Source organism: Eulemur rufifrons, chromosome 1, assembly GCF_041146395.1.
Source record: "Eulemur rufifrons isolate Redbay chromosome 1, OSU_ERuf_1, whole genome shotgun sequence".
NCBI lineage: Eukaryota > Metazoa > Chordata > Mammalia > Primates > Lemuridae > Eulemur > Eulemur rufifrons.
In genome coordinates this window covers 57,265,357-57,285,347 of record NC_090983.1, presented here as the reverse complement: position 1 = coordinate 57,285,347, position 19,991 = coordinate 57,265,357, and the positions used below count along the sequence as shown (strand labels likewise).

At 37.0% G+C, this 19,991-nt stretch overlaps 1 protein-coding gene across 1 annotated transcript; it reads right to left on the bottom strand.

Moving 5' to 3' along the window:
* Nucleotides 1-2,356: 2,356 nt before the first annotated feature.
* On the bottom strand, nucleotides 2,357-19,645 carry SPC25 (SPC25 component of NDC80 kinetochore complex). The gene is made up of 7 exons (XM_069471697.1): nucleotides 19,535-19,645; nucleotides 18,649-18,794; nucleotides 18,481-18,546; nucleotides 10,269-10,415; nucleotides 9,059-9,163; nucleotides 4,270-4,368; nucleotides 2,357-2,523 (listed from the first exon to the last, which is right to left on the bottom strand). Exons 2-7 carry the CDS (start codon nucleotides 18,779-18,781, stop codon nucleotides 2,399-2,401), a joined length of 675 nt encoding a protein of 224 aa, XP_069327798.1. The 5' UTR covers nucleotides 18,782-18,794; nucleotides 19,535-19,645; the 3' UTR covers nucleotides 2,357-2,398.
* Between the last annotated feature and the right edge of the window lie 346 nt (nucleotides 19,646-19,991).

Genomic DNA, 19,991 nt, shown 5'->3' with positions numbered 1-19,991 from the left:
CACCAGGGCAGTATATTAGCCTTTTATCTCTGCAGAAATAATACCAATCAGTGGTTCCTAAAAGCTGGTCTGCACACTGGTATGTATCAGTGACATTTGCACTAGGTCCACAGCATTCTTTTCAGATAAGTTCTACTTCTATATGATGGTGAGCAAAGCCATGAGCCAAGTCCCAGGCATGAGTGGTGTTGGGGCTCAGAACACAACCTCCAAAGTATGGTGCCTTGGCATGCTGAGTACTTAAAGGAGATTGGAAGGCCTCAGAAATAGCTTCAGAAGCAAAGTCTCTCTCTGCCTTCCTATCTCCTGTCCTTCTTTCTCCCTAAAATAAGTCACAGAAACCAGAACTCCTCTCTCCCACAGCAAGCTATGAAATCTAGAAATATTACTCTAACCTGCCCCTACCCTTCTCTGTAGGAGCTGGCCATAAAGAAATTCTCTGACCTGCCTTGTCTGATAGTAGGTCGTAAGACCCTTGTTCTAGAGAGGTCTTGCTCCACACCCAGGAGGAAGGAAAGCTACAGAGAGGCCAAGAAAAATCTGAACAGACAGGCCTTGCTGGGCTTCCCTCCGATCTATGACCATTAGATCTTACCTCTGTCCAATCACAGTCCTACACAGCTACCCATTCTTCATCAAACCTAAGCATAAAAATACAAGATAATTTCCTCTGGGTCTTTGGGTCTTCATTTCTACAGGCTCCTATGTCATGTAAAACTTTAGTTAATCTGTTGTACTTTTCTCTTTTTAACCTGCCTTTTGTTATGGAAGTGTCAGCCATGGCCCTTATGATGGGTGAGGAAAGGCATCACACGTTTCTGCCCTCCAGTGGCAACTGTAAAAGGGTGCTCTGAAACTTCCTTGACTCTCACTAACTAGGCAACTGGTCTGAACTTTTCTCCCAGACTATTCAGGGAGAAGGCAGGAGAAGCAACTGGAGACATGGAGGCTATTGTTCTGTGGCTTTTAGGTATGCCCAAGATTATGTGGCTTCCACTATAGCCAGCACACTTAAATACAATAAAATTTACAAGGAAAGAATGGTGACAAAAACAAAATCCTAGAACAAGTTGACAGTTGAGTTTTAGTCTGTGGCAAATAGATTCCCAAGATGATAAACTTGTATCTAGACCACAATTAAATGATATAAATATTACAAAATGGACATTGGTTATAAATTTCTACATTTGGATTTTGAAAAATATATTCTTTTCCAGACATGAGTAAAATACTTCCTTCTTATTCTAACTGTAGATTCCTCTTGGTGTAAGATGAAAATACTCTTTCTTTTCTGACATCAGGATGATGGTAAAATAGTATTTATTTTGCCAAGTACATTTAAAAAATTGTCAACCTTAGGCTGGGCCCACACTCTTAATTTTTAATATTAAGAGTCCACGATTGGCCGGGCGCGGTGGCTCACGCCTGTAATCCTAGCACTCTGGGAGGCCGAGGTGGGCGGATCATTTGAGCTCAGGAGTTCGAGACCAGCCTGAGCAAGAGCGAGACCCCACCTCTACTAAAAATAGAAAGAAATTATATGGACAGCTAAAAATATATATAGAAAAAATTAGCCGGGCATGGTGGCGCATGCCTGTAGTCCCAGCTACTCGGGAGGCTGAGACAGGAGGATCGCTTGAGCTCAGGAGTTTGAGGTTGCTGTGAGCTAGGCTGACGCCACGGCACTCACTCTAGCCTGGGCAACAGAGTGAGACTCTGTCTCAAAAAAAAAAAAAAAAGAGTCCACGACCTTCAAAAGCTTAAAGACCACTGAGACATAGTACAGGTTGAACAAATTTCCACTTCCATTGCTAGCCATAAACCCATGCCTGACATTTAAACAAACAAACAAAAATATAACATACTAGTTATCTCTCGTTTTAAAAAGAATACATTTTACTTTATAAATTTTTGCCTAAGGTTTTAATTAAAATATAGTAGACCCCCTTATCTGTGGGGGATATATTCCAAGACCCCCATTGGATGGATAGTGCCAAACCCTACATAGACTATGTTTTTTCCTATACGTATATACCTATGGCAAAGTTTAATTTATAAATTAGGCACAATAAGAGATTAACAATAGTAACAGAACAATTATAACAATATACTATAATAAAACATACGTGAATGCAGGGTCTCTCTCTCTCTCAAAATATACTATGGCACTATACTCATTCATTCAATCTTTTTTGGACTGGTTGAGCACAGGTAACTGAAACTGCAGGAAGCAAAACTGCAGATAACAGGAGGATACTGTGACTTAAGGAAATACACCACACAGAAATGTTACAAAAATACCAAAGGATTATAGGTAGACAGCAGATAGTGAGAATTGTTTTAATAAGAAATACACAACAGAAAAAAAAATAAACCATTTTTATATACTATTTACACATTAATTATGGACCATAGCAGTAAAAGCTTTCCGGACATTGGCAAGAAAAGCTGAAAAATTGTTGGTCTTCCTTACATTCTCCTGAAATTCTGCCAGGCATTCAAGGTGAGGAGCACTATCTGACACTAGGAAAAAAAAAAAAAAACGAAGATAATTTGAATGAGATTTTTCTTGTGGCAGAGAAGTATTGCTAATTTAGATACTCTCATCTAATTTGAATGTCAATTCCATTATAATGAAATGCCTTGAGCATGAAATGATACACTTGATTTTCATATTCTAACTAACTTTTGGACCTTTCCTTTCTTTAATCTCTAAATATTCAAATCTTAAGTACTATAATCTTGCTTTAAATTTAAACAGATGGTATTCAAGGACTGAAGAGCTTAGTAATGCAGAATGCCATTTCCCATCCTTTTAAACTTATACATTTTCTTTTACTAAACTGTTTTAACAGTTTGTTTTAACTGTTAAGTCATTTTTCTCTGCAAAACTTTGGCCTGACTGACTTCTGGTTTCTGGCCACTGGATAAAAAAAGAACTTTCAATGCCAATCCTAATAACTTACAAGTATGGAAAGTTTTACAAATGAAATGGAAGGCATTAGAAAATGTGGTTGCTATTCCAAGACTGGTATCTACAGGGCCTATTAATCAAATGAGGCTCAAAAAAATCACAAGTAACAGTATGGCCTTCTATGTAGTTGTACTGGCTAATATACTGGGAGGAAGTCTCCAACGAGGGTGGTCAAAGGAAAAGAATGATCCATCTTTCTGTGCCACCAATCTTGTCCTTTGTCCAAAGGAAAGAAATCCAACAATATCAAATTTCCAGCTCTTTGGTACAAACTGCTTAGGAAATAAGGTCCATGTCTATAGCAGAGAAAGAACAGCAAAGGGTATTTGGTTCAAAATTTATCCTGTAGATTCTATTTTAACATAACTATCATATACCATCAGACTATGTAGTAATAGAGGATATCCAATTCAGAGAAAATTGAAAAGCTAGGTAAGAGGTTTTATGAGCTTGCTTTTTAAAATCTAGCACTCATTAGACTGGAAGATATTTACCTAAAAAGAAAAAACCCAAACATTTATATATGAATCAGATTTGCAAAATATAAATTCCATAACAATAAGAATTGAGTCACCAGGGCACAGTAGAGTGCCAACTCAGTAGTTCATGTGAGTGTCAGCTATAAATGCTTTTAGATAATACACAGGTGTGTAATGAGCTGAGAACCATTTTTATGAATTTGAATAAATTAAAGATTACTTATACAGGGGCATTAAAAAGATAAAAAAGATAAATATATTTCTACTCTCTTCTTGTTCACACTATCATCAATCACATATATCTTCATAAATCAAAGTCTTGTGGGCTACTATAGAATCAGTAACTAACCTATATTATCAATGAGTGAGATTTTCAGGGTGGGATAGTTTTTCAGAAAATTTCTTTTGGGGAAATAAATTATTAAATTATGATGATTTTACATTTGATTTTAAAATCACCCGTTTGAATAAATTATAATATTCATATTTAGGCAGACATATCCTTTGAAGTTTTAGCTTTTTTAAAAGTTCTCTAAAAGGACAATTCATATTTGCATATGAAATGCAGTGATCTTTCGATCTTTTAGACTTTTAAGCCACTGTGAGCCACTGTGGCCCTATGCCACTCCTAGATAATATCTATAAATCAAAACCACATTCATATCCTTCAGAAGACTATATCCCAAGAAGCATAACTGGAAAAGGAAGCAATAGCTTGTGGGAATGTTACTTTCCTTCATATTACTTTATATTCTGATTCAAATAACATTTTGGGATGCCAATCTTAAATACCAGTTAAGAGATATTAGTACATACCTTCGTATTCCCTTGCTTCATTTAGATGCAGGGAAAACATAAATGGGCTCTCAGGATGTTTAGGGTCAATATTAGTGAATATAAACTGCAACTTCTCACCTGAAAAGAGATTAAATTACTTAGTATGAGAATATTTTAGTATGCCAAAGCTTTCAATGGAGATCAGCTTTCTTACCCTGTGTTTAATCAATATCTGCACTGCTAAGTATACATGGTCACTTAACCAACATCTCCAAATGTAGAAGTTACAAATTAGTTTCAAAATATACTGTAGTTTAAATATCACAACAAAAACATGGTCAACAAAAGAAAAAATAGATAAATTGGATTCATTAAAATTAAAGAACTTTTATTTTTAAAGAACTTTTCTTCTTTAAAACATTATGCAGAGAAGGAAAAGATAACCTACAGAATTGAACAAAATATCTGCAAACCATTTATCTGATAAGAATTCAATACAGAGAATATATAAAAAAACTCCTACAAATGAACAAAAGAAAACCCACTCAATTCAATAATGGGCAAAGGGCTTCAATGAATTCTTACTCCAAAGAATGTATGTCCAATAAGCACATGAAAAGATGCTCAACATCATTAGTCGTTAGGGAAATGCAAATTAAACCTACAATGAGATACCACTTCACACTCAGTAGGATGGCAATAAAATAAATAAACAGAAAATAACAGTGTTGGTGACCATGTGGAGAAATTGGAACCCTAGTACCTTGCTGGTGAAATGTAATATGGTGCAGCCACTGTAGTAACAGTTTAGCAGATCCTAAAAAAGTTTAAATATATAATTACACTATGACTCAGCAATTCCAATCTAGGTATATAGTCAAAACAACTGAAAATGGAGATTCAAACAGATAACTGTACGCCAATGTTCATAGCAGCATTATTCACAGTAGCCAAAAGGTAAAAATAACCCAGTGCCCATGAACAGATAACAGATAAATAAAATGTAATATATGTACGTATACACACACACACACACACACACACACACACGGAAATATTGTTCAGCCATAAAATGAAGTTCTGATACATGCTATGATATGGATGAACCTTGAAAATATAATGCTGAGTGAAATAAGCCAGACACAAAAAAACAAATATTTTCTTATTGCACTTATATGAAAATATCTAGAATAGGTAAATTCATGGAGACAGAAAGTAGTTTAGAGGTTATCAGGGAATTGGGGAGGGAGGAATGGGCAGTTAGTACTTAACAGGCACAGAGTTTCTGTTTGGGGTGATAAAAAATTTTGGAGACAGTGGTTGGTGATGGTTGTACAACACTGTGAATATAATTAATGTCAATGAATTATACACTTAAAAATGGTTAAAATGGCAAATTTTATGTTATATATAATTTACCACAATAAAAAAATGTCTTGTCAAACAAATTTAATTTGATATTTTTCTACAGCTACCTGAACTTAAAGCCTATTTTCCAAAGAACTGCGAATGCTCCCAAAGGAGTAAATGCTTTGTAGAAATTCAAAACAGCAGCCACAAATTCACATGTATTTTATCTTTTCTCTACAGCATAACTAAAGAATCTCATTAAAAATTGTTTTAGTTATAAAAAAGAATCTTCAGAAACTTTGAAAAAATTTTTCTTGCAATCAGTTTCAAAATGAAATAATTATGTCAGCATACCAGGCCGTTTTTTTGTTTTCTGGGGGTTTTTTGAGACAGGGTCTCGCTATGTTGCCGGAGCTACAGTGCGGTGGTGTCATCACAGCTTACCGCAACCTCCAACTCCTGGGGCTCAAGTGATCCCCCTGAGTAGCTAGGACTATACCTGCATGCCACCAGGCCCTGTTGCTCAGGCTGGTCTCAAACTCTTGGCCTCAAGCGATCCTCCTGCCTCAGCCTCCCAAAGTGCTTGGACTACAGGCATGAGCCATCACACCTGGCTAGTACACCAGGTTTTTAAACTGTTATTAACAATGAGAGGGATGTATGCCAAGGAAGAAAGATTTTATAAGACATTCAGTTAGACAAAAATGAAGGGTTTTAATTTGGGCTTTCTCTTCCTTAAAATATTATTTCCTGACTTTGTGGGCTATGACAAAGTTCTGTTTTACCTCTAAAAATAATTTTAAAGGCTTAATATTGGCTGTTTAAAAACAAAACTAAATAAAAAAAGCCTCCAGGGATGACAGTGAATATATACTTAGAGTTCAATGAATCAAAAGTTCAGAGTTGGACTTTATATCTCTTAATCAAAAGGTTAATGTTATTTATTAAAAACTCATTCCAATTGCTAGGAAAAACACCAAGACCAATAGATATATGGATAAAGGACTCATACAGGCAAAGAAAAAAATATAATTCGTAAAAAAATGGGGGAAAAATGGTCACCTTTTCATTAATAATCAAAGAAATGTTAACCCAGGCATGGTGGTATGTGCCTGTAGTTCCAGCTACTCAGAAGGCTGAGGCAGCAGGATTGCTCAAGCCCAGGCATCTGAGATTACAGTGAACTATGATGACACCACAGCACTCTAGCCAAGGCGACAGAGCAAGACCCTGTCTCAAGAAAAAAAAAAAAAAAAAAAAAACAAAGAAATGCACTTTTTAGAAAAAAGTTCTATTAGTGCATACATAACTTGTCCCCCCTAAAAAAACATCAAAAAAACACAAATGTGGCAACAATACAACGATATGAGTTCTGTCTTACATTGTATTTAATAAATAGGTGTATGTAAAAGAGTTAACATAGCAGACCTGAGACTGATATCCTTAGAACCTTAAAAGGCCTGCTTGCCTGGTTAGCCCTTGGCAGGTGTGTCTTGGGTCTTCACGACCACTCCAGGTTTGATGATTCCTTAGGAGGATTCACTCAACATATGGTTGTATTCAGGACTATATTTATTACAGTGAAAAGATAGAGCAAAATCAACAGAGGGGAAAGATGCATGCAGTAAAGTCCGAGGAAAACCAGGCAGAAGATTCCAGAGTCTCTAATGAACTTGCCAGTAGATGACACTTCACATGTATTGTTCCAATGCAATGCAGAAGGAATTAAGCACGTCCTGTTTGACTCCACTGGGTTAGGACTCTTGAAAGCTTGGCCTGGTTTCCTCTAGACTTTGCCCCATGTGCTTTTTTTCCTTTGCTGATCCTGTTTTGTACCTGTTCACTACAATAAATCTTAGCCATGAAGTTGATTATATGCTGGGTCTTGTAAGTCTTCCTAGGGCAGCAGTCCCCAAACTTTTTGGTACCAGGGGCCAGTTTCATGGAAGACAATTTATCCACTAATGGGAGGTTGGAAGGGTATGGTTTGGGGACCATTCAAGCGCATTACATTTATTGTGCACTTTATTTCCATCATTACTACATTGTCACTTGCCACTCACTGATAGGGTTTTGATAATGAGTCTGCAAGCAATTGATTTATTATGGTTTCTGTACAGTCCAACCTCTCTGCTAATGATAATCTGCATTTGCAGCTGCTCCCCAGTGCTAGCATCACCGCCTCACCTCCACCTCATATCATCAAGGCCTTAGATTCTCACAAGGAGCACACAACTAAGATCTCTGCCATGCACAATTTATAGTAGGGTTCACACTCCTGTGAGAATCTAATGCTGCCACTGATCTAACAGGAGGTGGAACTCAGGCAGTGATGTGAGCCATTGGGGAGCGGCTGTAAATACAGATGAAGCATTGCTTGCTCACCCACTGCCCACTGCTCACCACTCACCTCCTGTTATGTGGCCCAGTTCCTAACAGGCCACAGACCGGTACCAGTCCCTGGCCTGGGGGTTGGGGACTGCAGTCCTAGAGAATCACCAAACCTGAGGGTAATCTTGGGGAGCTCCAATACAACAGACATTGCTATCCGTTAGTACACATACATGTAACAGCCATACAAATATTCATGTGCTTTGACCCAGTAATTCTTCTTTGGGAAACAATTCCGTGAAAACTATATAAAAAGTGGGAGATCTATGTTCACTGTTGTACAATAAATTCCAAGACCCCCAGTGGATGCCTGAAATCGCAGAGAGTACTGAACCCTGTGTATGTGGATGCTCCCCAACTTACAATGAGGATATGTCCTGATAAACTCATCATAAGTCAAAAATGCCTTTAATACCTCACAAAACTCATCACAAAGTCAAAAAATTATAAGTTGAACCATCATAAGCCAGGAACTACCTGTACCATGTTTTTTCCTATACATACATACCTATGATAAAGTTATAAATTAGACACAGTAAGAGATTAATAACAACTGAAAATAAAATAGAACATTTATAACAATATATTGTAATAAAAGTTATGTCAATATGGTCTCTCTCAAAATATCTTATTGTACTATACTCATCCATTTAGTATTTTCAAGACCATGGATAAGGGGGAACTACTGTATTTCTAAAACTGAAAAAACCTGCCAGAATCCAAATGTTATTAGAAGCAACACATGTATTAAACAATAGATAAATGATTGAATAAGTTAAAAATACTATATGAAGGCTATAGCAACTGGAGAAATGCTAACAGCACAAGGCCAGTAAGAACAGAGAACAGAAATTATCTGCATATTGACAACCATGCCAAAAATACATTTATTAAAATATTTAATGATGAATAACCAACGCATCATTAACTGTGTTACAGTGATAAAAAAATTACAATTTTTCCCCATTTTCTGAAAAGTTAATAATGTGATCATCATTTTAGCTAAAAATATTTTTTAAATTTCTTTTCCACTTAACAAAAGACATACTTTTCTAATCACCTGTTTTACTTATATTAGCATACTTACCATAAATTTTTCGAATTTCTAGTCCAAGTCGATCTTTATACAAGTCTGCAGATTTCTGCAGCCTTTTCAACCTCTCTGCATTAGCTTTGCTAGCCGTAGAAATAGCTATGATTAAAAAGCACACATAGTATCAAATATTTAATATAATTAAAGCTCATTTTTTAAAATTAACTTTTTAAAACTTGAAAACAACTATAACAATAATGCCAAGCATATGAGTCTGTTTAATTTATTCAGTTTCTCTCTCTACCAATTAGCAAAAAAAAGCCTTGTTCATTCAAGTTGGTAGGAAAAATTGCTCAAGAAAATATATAGTGGTAGTGAGAGGAATACATTTTGTTTCATTTTATTATGTAGTTCTGTTCTCTTTTATTACATGGTAGCCTGAATAAATAGGACAGGGATTTGCATGGGTAGCATGGAAAGATTTCATTTACACTGTTTTGCTTTTTCTGGACAGCCAAGTATATATTAATTGCTTCATGGGAAAAGTATTCTATTCCTTTGAGCATAACTATTTCTCATGAGAGATCAGCCTTATTTCATGCTAGTTTAGAATTTTTTTTAAAGGTACCACAATAGTCTCTAAGTAATACTTAGCAGGAGACAAATAACTTCACAATTTAGACTTGGATAAGAACTCTACAAGAAAAAACATTAACAAAACAAATTTTTCTATCTTCAAGAGATTTGAAGACTTGAATACTTAGTTTATGGGCAAAAAAGACTCCTTTCTAAAAGAAGCATTCATTTGAATATAAAATTTTTTTAGACAGACTTCGCAGCATAGTAAGAGTGTTTAATGATACCTAGCAGAGAATGTATGGTCTATAAATTATGTTGCATAACAGTATTATGTAACAACAATAAATGTATGCTGCACAAATTACACTATGGCTTCTCCACAGCAAATCTTATTTTGTGACACCATTTCCCACGCTGCTTAATTAAACTTTCATATCAGTTTCCTTATTACTAGTTATATTAGAAATCAAAGGAGAAAGCCCTTTAAGTAAAACAAAAGAAAAGAAAACTCACTTAGCTAACTTTAATGACACCTTGCAGAGATGAGTAGCTGGTTATGCCCTGAAGTACTGCAATCCATTTTTTGCAAACAGCTAGAGCAGCCAGATATACATAATAATTGTGAACCACCACCACTTCCAAATTTAAGTGAATGCTTTAAATATGTTTACAACTGGAAACTTACTTTCCTTCTTCCTAGAATACTCTTCCTTCAGATCCTGAATATTTGCAGTCAGTACTTCCAATTCCTGCTTTTTGCCTTTTACTTCAGCAATCAGCTTTAACAAGTTATCTTTTTTTTCTTGAATGAGTACATTCTGCCTCCGGATCTCTGTAAGAAGTAGAAGGTATTAGCTAAAATAGGTATGCTGTGCTGTCTGACATATATCTAAGAAAAGACCAAAATTCATTGACTTTCATAAGATTAATGTTTTGATTGATAAGCATTTCCTAATGATTCAAAAATTATAAACGAACAGAAAGAAAAAAATCCAAATCTATTCTTTCCTAATGTTTTTGAAAACAAAACTGAGACAGAGATGCTTTTTAAATTGAGAATACCAAATTAAACCAAGAAATAGAAAATCAGAAGGTCATGACCCCTGCAGCTACCTGCTCCAAATAAGTACATAAATTTAAGGCCCAACAACAAAAACAAACCAACTCTAGAAGATGGCTTTACACAGTGCTTTGAGGAAATAGCTCATTCTAATACTATCTAAATTATTCCAGAACATACCAAAAAGATAGAAAGAAGTAAAGAAAGGCAGGCAGGTAGACAAATCTTACAATGTTATCATCATTCTGAAATTAAAACTCAATAAAGATAGCACCATCCCTCTACCTACAACCATATAAACTAATGTCAATTAAATACGCAGAAGTAAAAATGCTTAAAATATTATTAATAGCTTATATTTAAAAAATTCACTAAGAGCAACTACAGTTTATTCTAAGGATATATAGTGAAGGTGTAATATTAGGAAAACCATCTGAACAAGCACTGAAGAGACAACACTATATGTATTTAGCACCCAGTCCTGATACTTATTTTTAAGCTAGATTGAAGGACATTTTTTTAACATGATAGAAACAAAACAAAAACCTTTCAAATCTCCTAAGATATATTTAGCATGTCCAAAAGGAATAAAATAGATGCCTGGTATCATTGACATTTAATATTTTCCCTGTTAGTTTCTGGCCAACACAGATATATAACTGGTAAAACTACTGAACAAGAAAAAACTATTTTCATTATGTGTAGACAACTGACATCTATCTAGAATACTCAGAAAAATCTACTGAAAATCTATCAGAATTTGCAGTACTACATAAAATATCACAATGTTGATATTTTAATCTCCTCCATGAATGTTGGAATCATGAATGTTCTTAATGGCATCTAGATTGGTGAATCCTTTCCAGAAGTTTTTCAGTTTGCTTTCTCCAGGTCTACTGGAAGAATCACTGTCTATGGCAGCTAGAGCCTTACGGAATGTATTTCTTAAATAACAAGACTCGAGGCCAGGCTCAGTGGCTCACACCTATAATCTCAGCACTTTGGGAGGTTGACTTGGGAGGATCACTTGAGGTCAGGAGTTTGAGAGCAGCCTGGGCAACATAGCCAGACTCTGTCTCTACAAAACAAACAAAAAAATTGGCCAGGCATGGTGGCATGACCTACAGTACTAGCTACTCAGGAGGCTGAGGCAGGAGCATCCCTTTAGCTGCAGTGAGGTATGATCCCAGCACTGCATTCTAGCCTGGGCAGCAGAGCAAGACTCTGTCTCTAAAAAAATAAAAATAAAAAAGACTTGAAAGTAGAAATTACTCCTTGATCCATGGGCTTCAGAATAGATGTTAGCAGTCATGAAAACAATAATATCCTTGCACATCTCCATCAGAGCTCTTGAGTGACTAGATGCATTGTCAATAGAGAGTAATATTTTGAAACTAACCTTTTTTCTGAGCAGTAGCTCTCAACAGTGGACTTAAAATATACAGTAAGCCATGCTGTAAACAGAGATGCTGTCATCCAGGCTTTATTGTTCTATTTCTAGGGCACAGGCAGAGTAGATTTAGCATAATTCCTAAGGCCCTTTAGGATTTTCAGAATGGTAAATGAGCACTGGCTTCAATTTAAAGTCACCAGTTGCATTAGTCCCTAACAAGAGAGTCAGCCTGTCCTTTGAAGCCAGGGACTGACTTCTCCTCTCTTATTACGAAAGTCCTAGATTGCAACATCCTCCAACAGAAGGCTATTTCATCTACATTGAAAATCTGTTTAGTGTGGCCACTTTCACCAGTTTTCTTAGCTAGATCTCCTAGATAACTTGCAGTAGCTTCTACTTTAGCACTTGCTGCTTCACCTTGCACTTTTATGTTATGAAGACAGCTCCTTTCCTCAAATCTCATGAACCAACCTTTGCTAGCTGCCAACTTTTCTTCTGCAGCTTCCGTACCTCTCTCAGCTTCCTAGAATTGAAGGGAGTTAAGGCCTTGCTCTGGATTAGGCTTTGGCTGAAGGGAATGTTGTGACTGATTTGATCTTCCATCCAGACCACTAAAACTTTCTCTGTCATCAATAAGGCTATTTCATTTTCTTATCATTTGTGTTCACTGGAGTAGCACTAATAATTTCCTTCAAGAACTTTTCTTTTGTGTTCACAACTTGGCTATTTGGCACAAGAGGCCTAGTTTTTGACCTATCTCAGTTTTCGACATGCCTTCTTCACTAAGATTAATCGTTTCTAGCTTTTGGTTTAAAGTGAGAGATATGCAAGTCTTTCTTTCATTTGAACACTTAGAGACCATTGTAGGGTTATTAATTGGCCTAATTTCAATATTGTTGTGTCTTGGAATAGGGAGGCCCGAGGAGAGGGAGAGAGAAGGGAAACAGCGGGTCTGTAGAGCAGTCAGAACACACACTACATTTATCCATTAAGTTCACTGTCTTCTATGGGAGCGGTTAGTGGAGCTCAAAACAACTACAACGGTAACATCAAGGATCACTGATCACAGACCACTATAACAGATACCTTCAATTTGTAAAAATCACTATTATTTGTGAAGCACAACAAAACGAGGTATGCCTCTACCAAAATACAGGCTTTTTATATCTATCTCAGATATTGGCCAGCACTTCATTACCCCTTCTTGACTCTAATTCTCCACCCTCCGTGCCTTCCCCAGGTCCCCCTCACTACCCTACAAGTTTTCCTATTCTTCTTAAACTCTCAGCTTCTGCAACTATCCACAGCCTCTCTCACACACACAAGCTCAAAATAAAAATAACAAAGCCTGCCCATAAATCTGGCCAGACCTCTCTGCTGGGAAAGGGAATAACACTGGCAGGGCCGCTCTGTCCTCTGCTGGCTGGAAAACAGATACAACTGCTGCAACTTGGGGCCCACTGCCCAGAGACAGTGGTCCCAAAGTGCCAGTTAGGGGGCTAGATAGGGCAGGAAGGCTCGAAAAGCCTAACAACTCTAGGGCAGAGGGTACTGAGGTCAAATAAGCAGAGCTAGCAGATGTGCTTTCCGATGTGCTCATGAATTTTTGAATTAAATTTTCAGTTTTACTGATATTTAAATGAAATCTGAACACTTTAAAATCAAAGGCCAATTAATAATACCAACAGTCCAGCATTACAGCAAATAAACCAAAATGTCTATATTGTCATTTAATTCCAGTATTGAAATTATAAGTAAATATGTGTTCCAAGGATAAGTGATTTTAGAAAACATTTTTCTTAAAGTTATATAATAAGTTAGTCCACCACAGAACTTGTAAGGACCTTAAATACCATGAATCTTCAAAAGGGAAATACACTATGATCTGTTTCCCAAATTGAACCGAGCATTCTCAGTGCTAGAGGAACATCTCTCAAGACCAGCATTCCTCAGGCAATAGGGAAATCTCATTTACAGTACTAACAAAATATTCAGGAATAACCTAGATCAAAAAATATGTGGGCTCTGTATGAAAAACACTGCAAAACTTGCCTGAGACACATATTTGACCTAGATATGTGACGAGACATTTTATGATTCTAAATATTATAAGGATGCCAATATTTCCCAAATTCACTTCTGTCTTTAACTCAGTCCCAGTGGAATTTGAGAAGAAGGGAAAGGGAGGATCTAGTAAAAGTAATTATTTATCTCATGAATACACAGGTAAAACTATTTAGGAAAACGTGGAAAGAAAAATATCAAGGAAAGAGACTTGCCCTATCAAGTGTAGCATGTGTGATTGTGACACTATAACACAATAGTGGGGTACTAGTTGAAGAACTGACACGTGGCTCAGTAAAACAAAAAAGACATCCCCAAACAAATATTGGCATATTTAGGAAGTTAATGTGATATTAAAATATCATCAAATCAATGGTCCAAAGGTAGATTATTTCCTAAACAGTGCTGAAATCCAAAATAAATTCCTTATTTATTAAATATTCAAACATAAAAGGAAATCTTATAAAACCTGAAAGGCAGTATCTTTGAATATAAAATTATATGGGGAAAGATCTTTTGACACAAAGGCAAAAACAAATCAAAGAGAAAGGCATATATGGCTACATAAAAATTAATGTACAGGTGAAAAAATTCATACCTGACTAAAATGAGAATAAAATTCTACTATATGCTAGGTACTTTATTCAACACAATATATTTACACAAATTTACTTAAGTTTCACAATAATATTATTATACAGGTCTTACTGTCTTTTTTAAAAGAAGAGCAAAAAGACTCGGCATTCAGTAACTTGCCCAAAGCTGTATTTGTTACGAGACAATAAATAATAAGACCCGCATTCAAACTCAGGTCTTGACTTCAAAGGCAATGCTTTTGTCCATTAAATTATCCTCCTCCAACAATGCATCACCATTTTAATCTAAAGAGGAAAACATAAATACAAATTCCTAAGAAAAAGGCAGAGAAAGGGATAAACAGATGAAGCACAGAATGCAGATGGTTAATAAATATGAAAGATGATTTAACCTGAGAGTAATCACAGAAATGCAAATAAAGCAGTAACACTCCAATTTTCATTATAACAATGTTTATAGAAATAACAGCAAGTGTTGAAAGGAATGCAAAATGCTAGGGTCTTTCTGGAAAGTATTTTTGATGTTGTAAAATAAAAGAGTCTTCCTTAAAGATGTTTATGTCCTTGGACCCAGCTATTTCATTTTTACAAAGTTACCCTAGGAAAACAGGGTATGTGCAAATATTTACATATAAAAATTCTTTTCCAGTGTTTATAATGATGAAAAGCTGAAAATATCCTGAATGGCTAAGAAGTAAATGATTAAAATATGGTATATCAAAAAAATGGAAAATATTTTCAAAGAATTTAGGTGGGAAAATACTCTCAAAGGGGAAAATACTCTCAAAGTGGAAAAAAGGACAAAAATGATATAGAAATACCATGAACATAATTTGTTTAAAAATCTACAAAGCACATGAAAATTAAAAGCTGTTAATAGAAAGTCATTTTTTAAAATGTGGTTCTCAACATTACAGATATTTTTTGCTTACTTTTCTGTATTTTCCAAGAATTTGGACATTATCGTATATTATGTCAAGTATAATTTAAAAATAAACATCACAATTACCAGAAAGAAAAATGCTATTATTTAAAGAAAAGTATTAAGTAAAATTGTACTGCAAAAGAAATTCAGATTTAAAGTCAAAATGTCTCAGCTCTAATCCAGCTCATCAATTGTTATCCAAGGACCTTGGTCAAATCACAACTTCTAAAACTCTTTTCTTCATCCGAAAAATGGGAATAATGGCTGCCGCATTCATTGGAGTTAGAGTATCCAATAATAATGTGAAAAATTTTAAGCTAGTACATGACACATAAATACCATATATGGGTGTTTTTATTATAACATCTGAAGAACTGTGTGGCTTTGTGGCAATACAAATGTAAGAGCCCTCAATGTTGCATGACTGTTATTGTATGTGTACACAGTTGGCTGTTTCTTATTCCCCAGGACTAATATTTCAAACTTTCACTCCTACTCACTACAGAAGTCCTCCAAAGTTGGTCCGTATGCTACAATGGAAAGAGCATAGACATTTTGGCTACAAACCCAGACCTCAGGCAAGTTTCGTAACCTCAGTAAGCTTCAATTTTCTCATCTGCGAAACAGGGATAATCTCTTAGATTTCAGGATTTAAGATGATTTAAGAGCCTGCCCATGGTAGATGCCTGCCACTTTCAACAGATGATCTTCCTCCTTGCAATAACTAAATGGAACAGATGCTCCAGGTGGGCCAGAATTTTTGGCTGTTTGTTCTTTGCAATATATTCCTAGAAGAGTACCTGGCACAGGGTAGTAGCTCAACAAATATCTGGTGAGTGAATGAATTCCCTCACTCGTTCCTACTCCCTACACAGTATCTGTATCAGTCTTTACCTTATTGGACCTATCTGTGACTTCCCAGCGCTGACAACACTCTTTCTTTGTTCTCTCCTCTTTTAGTTTCTCTAACCTTCTCTTATTTCCTTTGTTCTCCAGTTACTAATTCTGTCTTTCCTGGTCCTTTCAATTTACTTTCCTGTCAAATTATAGAAAGGAAATGTAATGTTTTGAATGTGAATGGGGCCTTTTGAGTCAATCTAATGATCCAGGGCAAATCACAATCTCTTTGAGCCTGTAATATCACCAGTAAAATAGGAATAATACCTACTTTAGAAACTGTCATGAGGACTGAAGGAGACAGCGTATATAGGCTTTAGCACAGCACCCGAGACATAGTAATGATTTGATAAATATTATTACTATCCTAGGCTCTCTTCTTTCACTGTACACTTTCTTCCACAGCTTCAATCCCCCAAATACACTAAAGAATCCCAATCTTTACCTTCAGCAAAGACCACTTTTCTTGCTGGTCTCCAGATTGATATTATCCATTACCTACCAGGTGTCTCCACCTACAAGACCCATTGCACAATAAACTCAACACATTTAAAACTGAACCTATCTGTTTCCTTCCCATTCATAAAAACATGATCATCTAATTCCTCACTGAGTAAACAGATCACCAATGAGCACACTTTGAGACTCACAGCAGTAAACATTGTCAGTTTCAAACTTAATTTTTTTTTTTTCTGAGACAGAGTCTCGCTTTGTCTATCTCCCTGGCTAGAGTGCAATGGAATCATCATAGTTCAATGCAACCTCAAACTCCTGGGCTCAAATGATCCTCCTGCCTCAGTCTCCCCAGTAGCTAGGACTACAGGTGTGCTCCACCACACCTGGTTAATTTTTCTAATTTTTTTTTTTGTAGAGACAGGGTCTCACTCTTGATCAGGCTGGTCTCAAACTCCTGGTCTTAAGCAATCCTCCTGCCTCCACCTCCCAAAGTGCTAGGATTACAGGCATGAGCCACCACACCTAGCCTAAAACTTAATTTTCTAATGCCCAGGGATTCTATAAACAAAAAGTGTTCAAAGGACTCAAACTTAATATCACTCTTGTACACATGCACGTGCAAACAAAAGAGGTTTTCCTTTTTACTTATGGTTACAGAGGGGATGAAAGAAACAGTGAAAGGGTATGGAAGCTTCAGGGAAGCTTAGAAAGTGAACATGGGTAAAAGTTTGGCATAACAATCTACCAGGGCTACAAAGTCAAATGCCTTCACCAGCTACACAATGAGGAAAATGGGAAAGGAGAGGCAAAAAGGGACTCTGCCAAATGAGGACTGTGGCAAATGAAAGAACACATGCCCCACATAAGGATATTCCAATTTAAGTGTGTAAAACATGGTTTCACTAAACTGAGTATCTCTAGTGGAATTTGATCCATGGCAGCAAGTTTGTGGCCTGTGTGTGAGAATTCAATGGAAGCTACTGATCCACTGTGGGCAGTCTGGAGAGTGGTAGAAATATGAAGGCAAGAACAGTAGTAAAAATGTGGAGAGAAAGACTGTCAGAGTACTAACCCTATCCCAAAGAGCTAAGAGAATTCCAGCTTTTCAATCCCCACGTTGTGATGTCCAACGTGAAAGCAAACACTTTTTTTAAAAAACTACTTGCGTTTACACATCAGCATTGGCAAATGTCACAGGTACGATGCTGAATGAAAAAAAGGGACAGAATGCATACAAAAGAATGCCACTTATATAACATTCAAAAACACAATACTAAACAACATATTGATAGGTTAGTCCTGGAAGGTGGGAGAAGAGAAAGGTGTAATATGGGATGCTCTTTTGTAAGCTGGATGGTGAGTATGAAAATGTTTATTTTTTATATATGAGTATATGTATATGTGTGAACATATAGATACAAAATACACTGCATTACTTGTATGAGGGATTTCATGATAAAAATGTTTACTCTAAAAAAAAAATCTTGTGATTAGTTTTTCACATACGATTTTGATATTCCAGAAACATCTCAATCATTCGTTCTTCTTCCTTTAATTTCACAGACAGCTTTTCTGAAAGAAAAATGGGATATGAAGTTTCAATTCAGCTGAAATAACACTAAAAATATAAACAAGAACAGCAAAAACAGCATGTTACAAGTTAAATTTAGGTACCTGCAAATGCTTTGATGGAGTCCTTGTAGGTATCTCTGAGCCCCACCATATGACAGGAAGTGTCAGTACTTTTGAATTTATTCCAAAATTCATTTATGGTTTTATCGAATAGCACCAGCTCGTCTTCTACCATTATGAATACAATGCTACAAATAGAACATACATGGTATTCTTTAAGAGCTATTTAAATCAAATCAGCCACATATTCCAACCAGGTATACACTACTTTGGCAATTGGGCCTTTGCTAGAAAATGGTTAGCAACTTATCTTTCATTCTTCATACTCAAGGGTGGATCAAGCCACCTGGGCTTAATTGTGGTTAAAGTGCAGCAAGAATCCAGCAGGACACCTTTACCTCCTAGGAACTTGTCAGTCGGTTTTCTCACAAGTAAAACTGGCGATTTGTAAGGCCCCTCCAACTATGACCCTTTCTGATTCCAACCTGGATCGCCAGGTGGCCAGCCCCACCTCCCATAGGATGAGACCCCACAGATCTCCCCTGCCCCTCCCTCCAACCCCAGAACAGGAAAAATAACAGTAAAATGGAGACTGGAGTGGGAACTTCGTGGGTTCAGCCCAGGACGTGTGCTGGACTCTCTGGGCCTCAGTACCCTCCTCTGTGAAAGGATGTCCTATATGACTCCGGGTCCCATCAGTTCTCTGTGACGCTAAAACCTTCCCAGGAGGGCCAAAGGTATCTCTCGAGTGAAACCCAGAACGCTTCAGCTCCGCGCTGCCCACCCGGCCAGGCCCCCAGGCCCAAACAGCCACAAGACGCGAATTTCACAAACACCGCCCCGAATATACAGATTCTGCTCCACGAACCCACTTTCCCCTATGACGACAGGCGGGGCGAAGAGCCCTGCTCGGCGCCCACTCCCTCACCTTCGCAGGCAGGCCTGAGCCCCGCCGCCTTCCCCACGCTAGATCTCTGCCACCTCCAGCCAACAGCAGGTCTCCAGACCCAGCTCCCGCGGTCCCGCCAACTTTGATTTCAAACCCAGGACCACCGCCCTCCACCCGCCTCCAGGCGGCTTCTCGGCTTCTGATTGGCTGATAGCAAGGGCTCTCCATGAATGGATTGGTTGATCTCAACTTCCGAGATTCTCGCGGAAAAATAGGAAGTAGAGCATTCTGGGATTCGTAGTTCTGTTTTAGGCAACCGTCAGACTCTTCGCTGTGCCTCTGAAAGTGCTAATAGCTCCGGAAAGACTCGCCCCAGGACAAGCCATTCATGGGCTTCAAATAAACGTTTCTGCAACAAATATAAATATTGACGTTTAATCGTGTTTTTTTGCAAAGTATATACCCTCTTCTTTGTTATTTTTTGGTAAAGTTGACT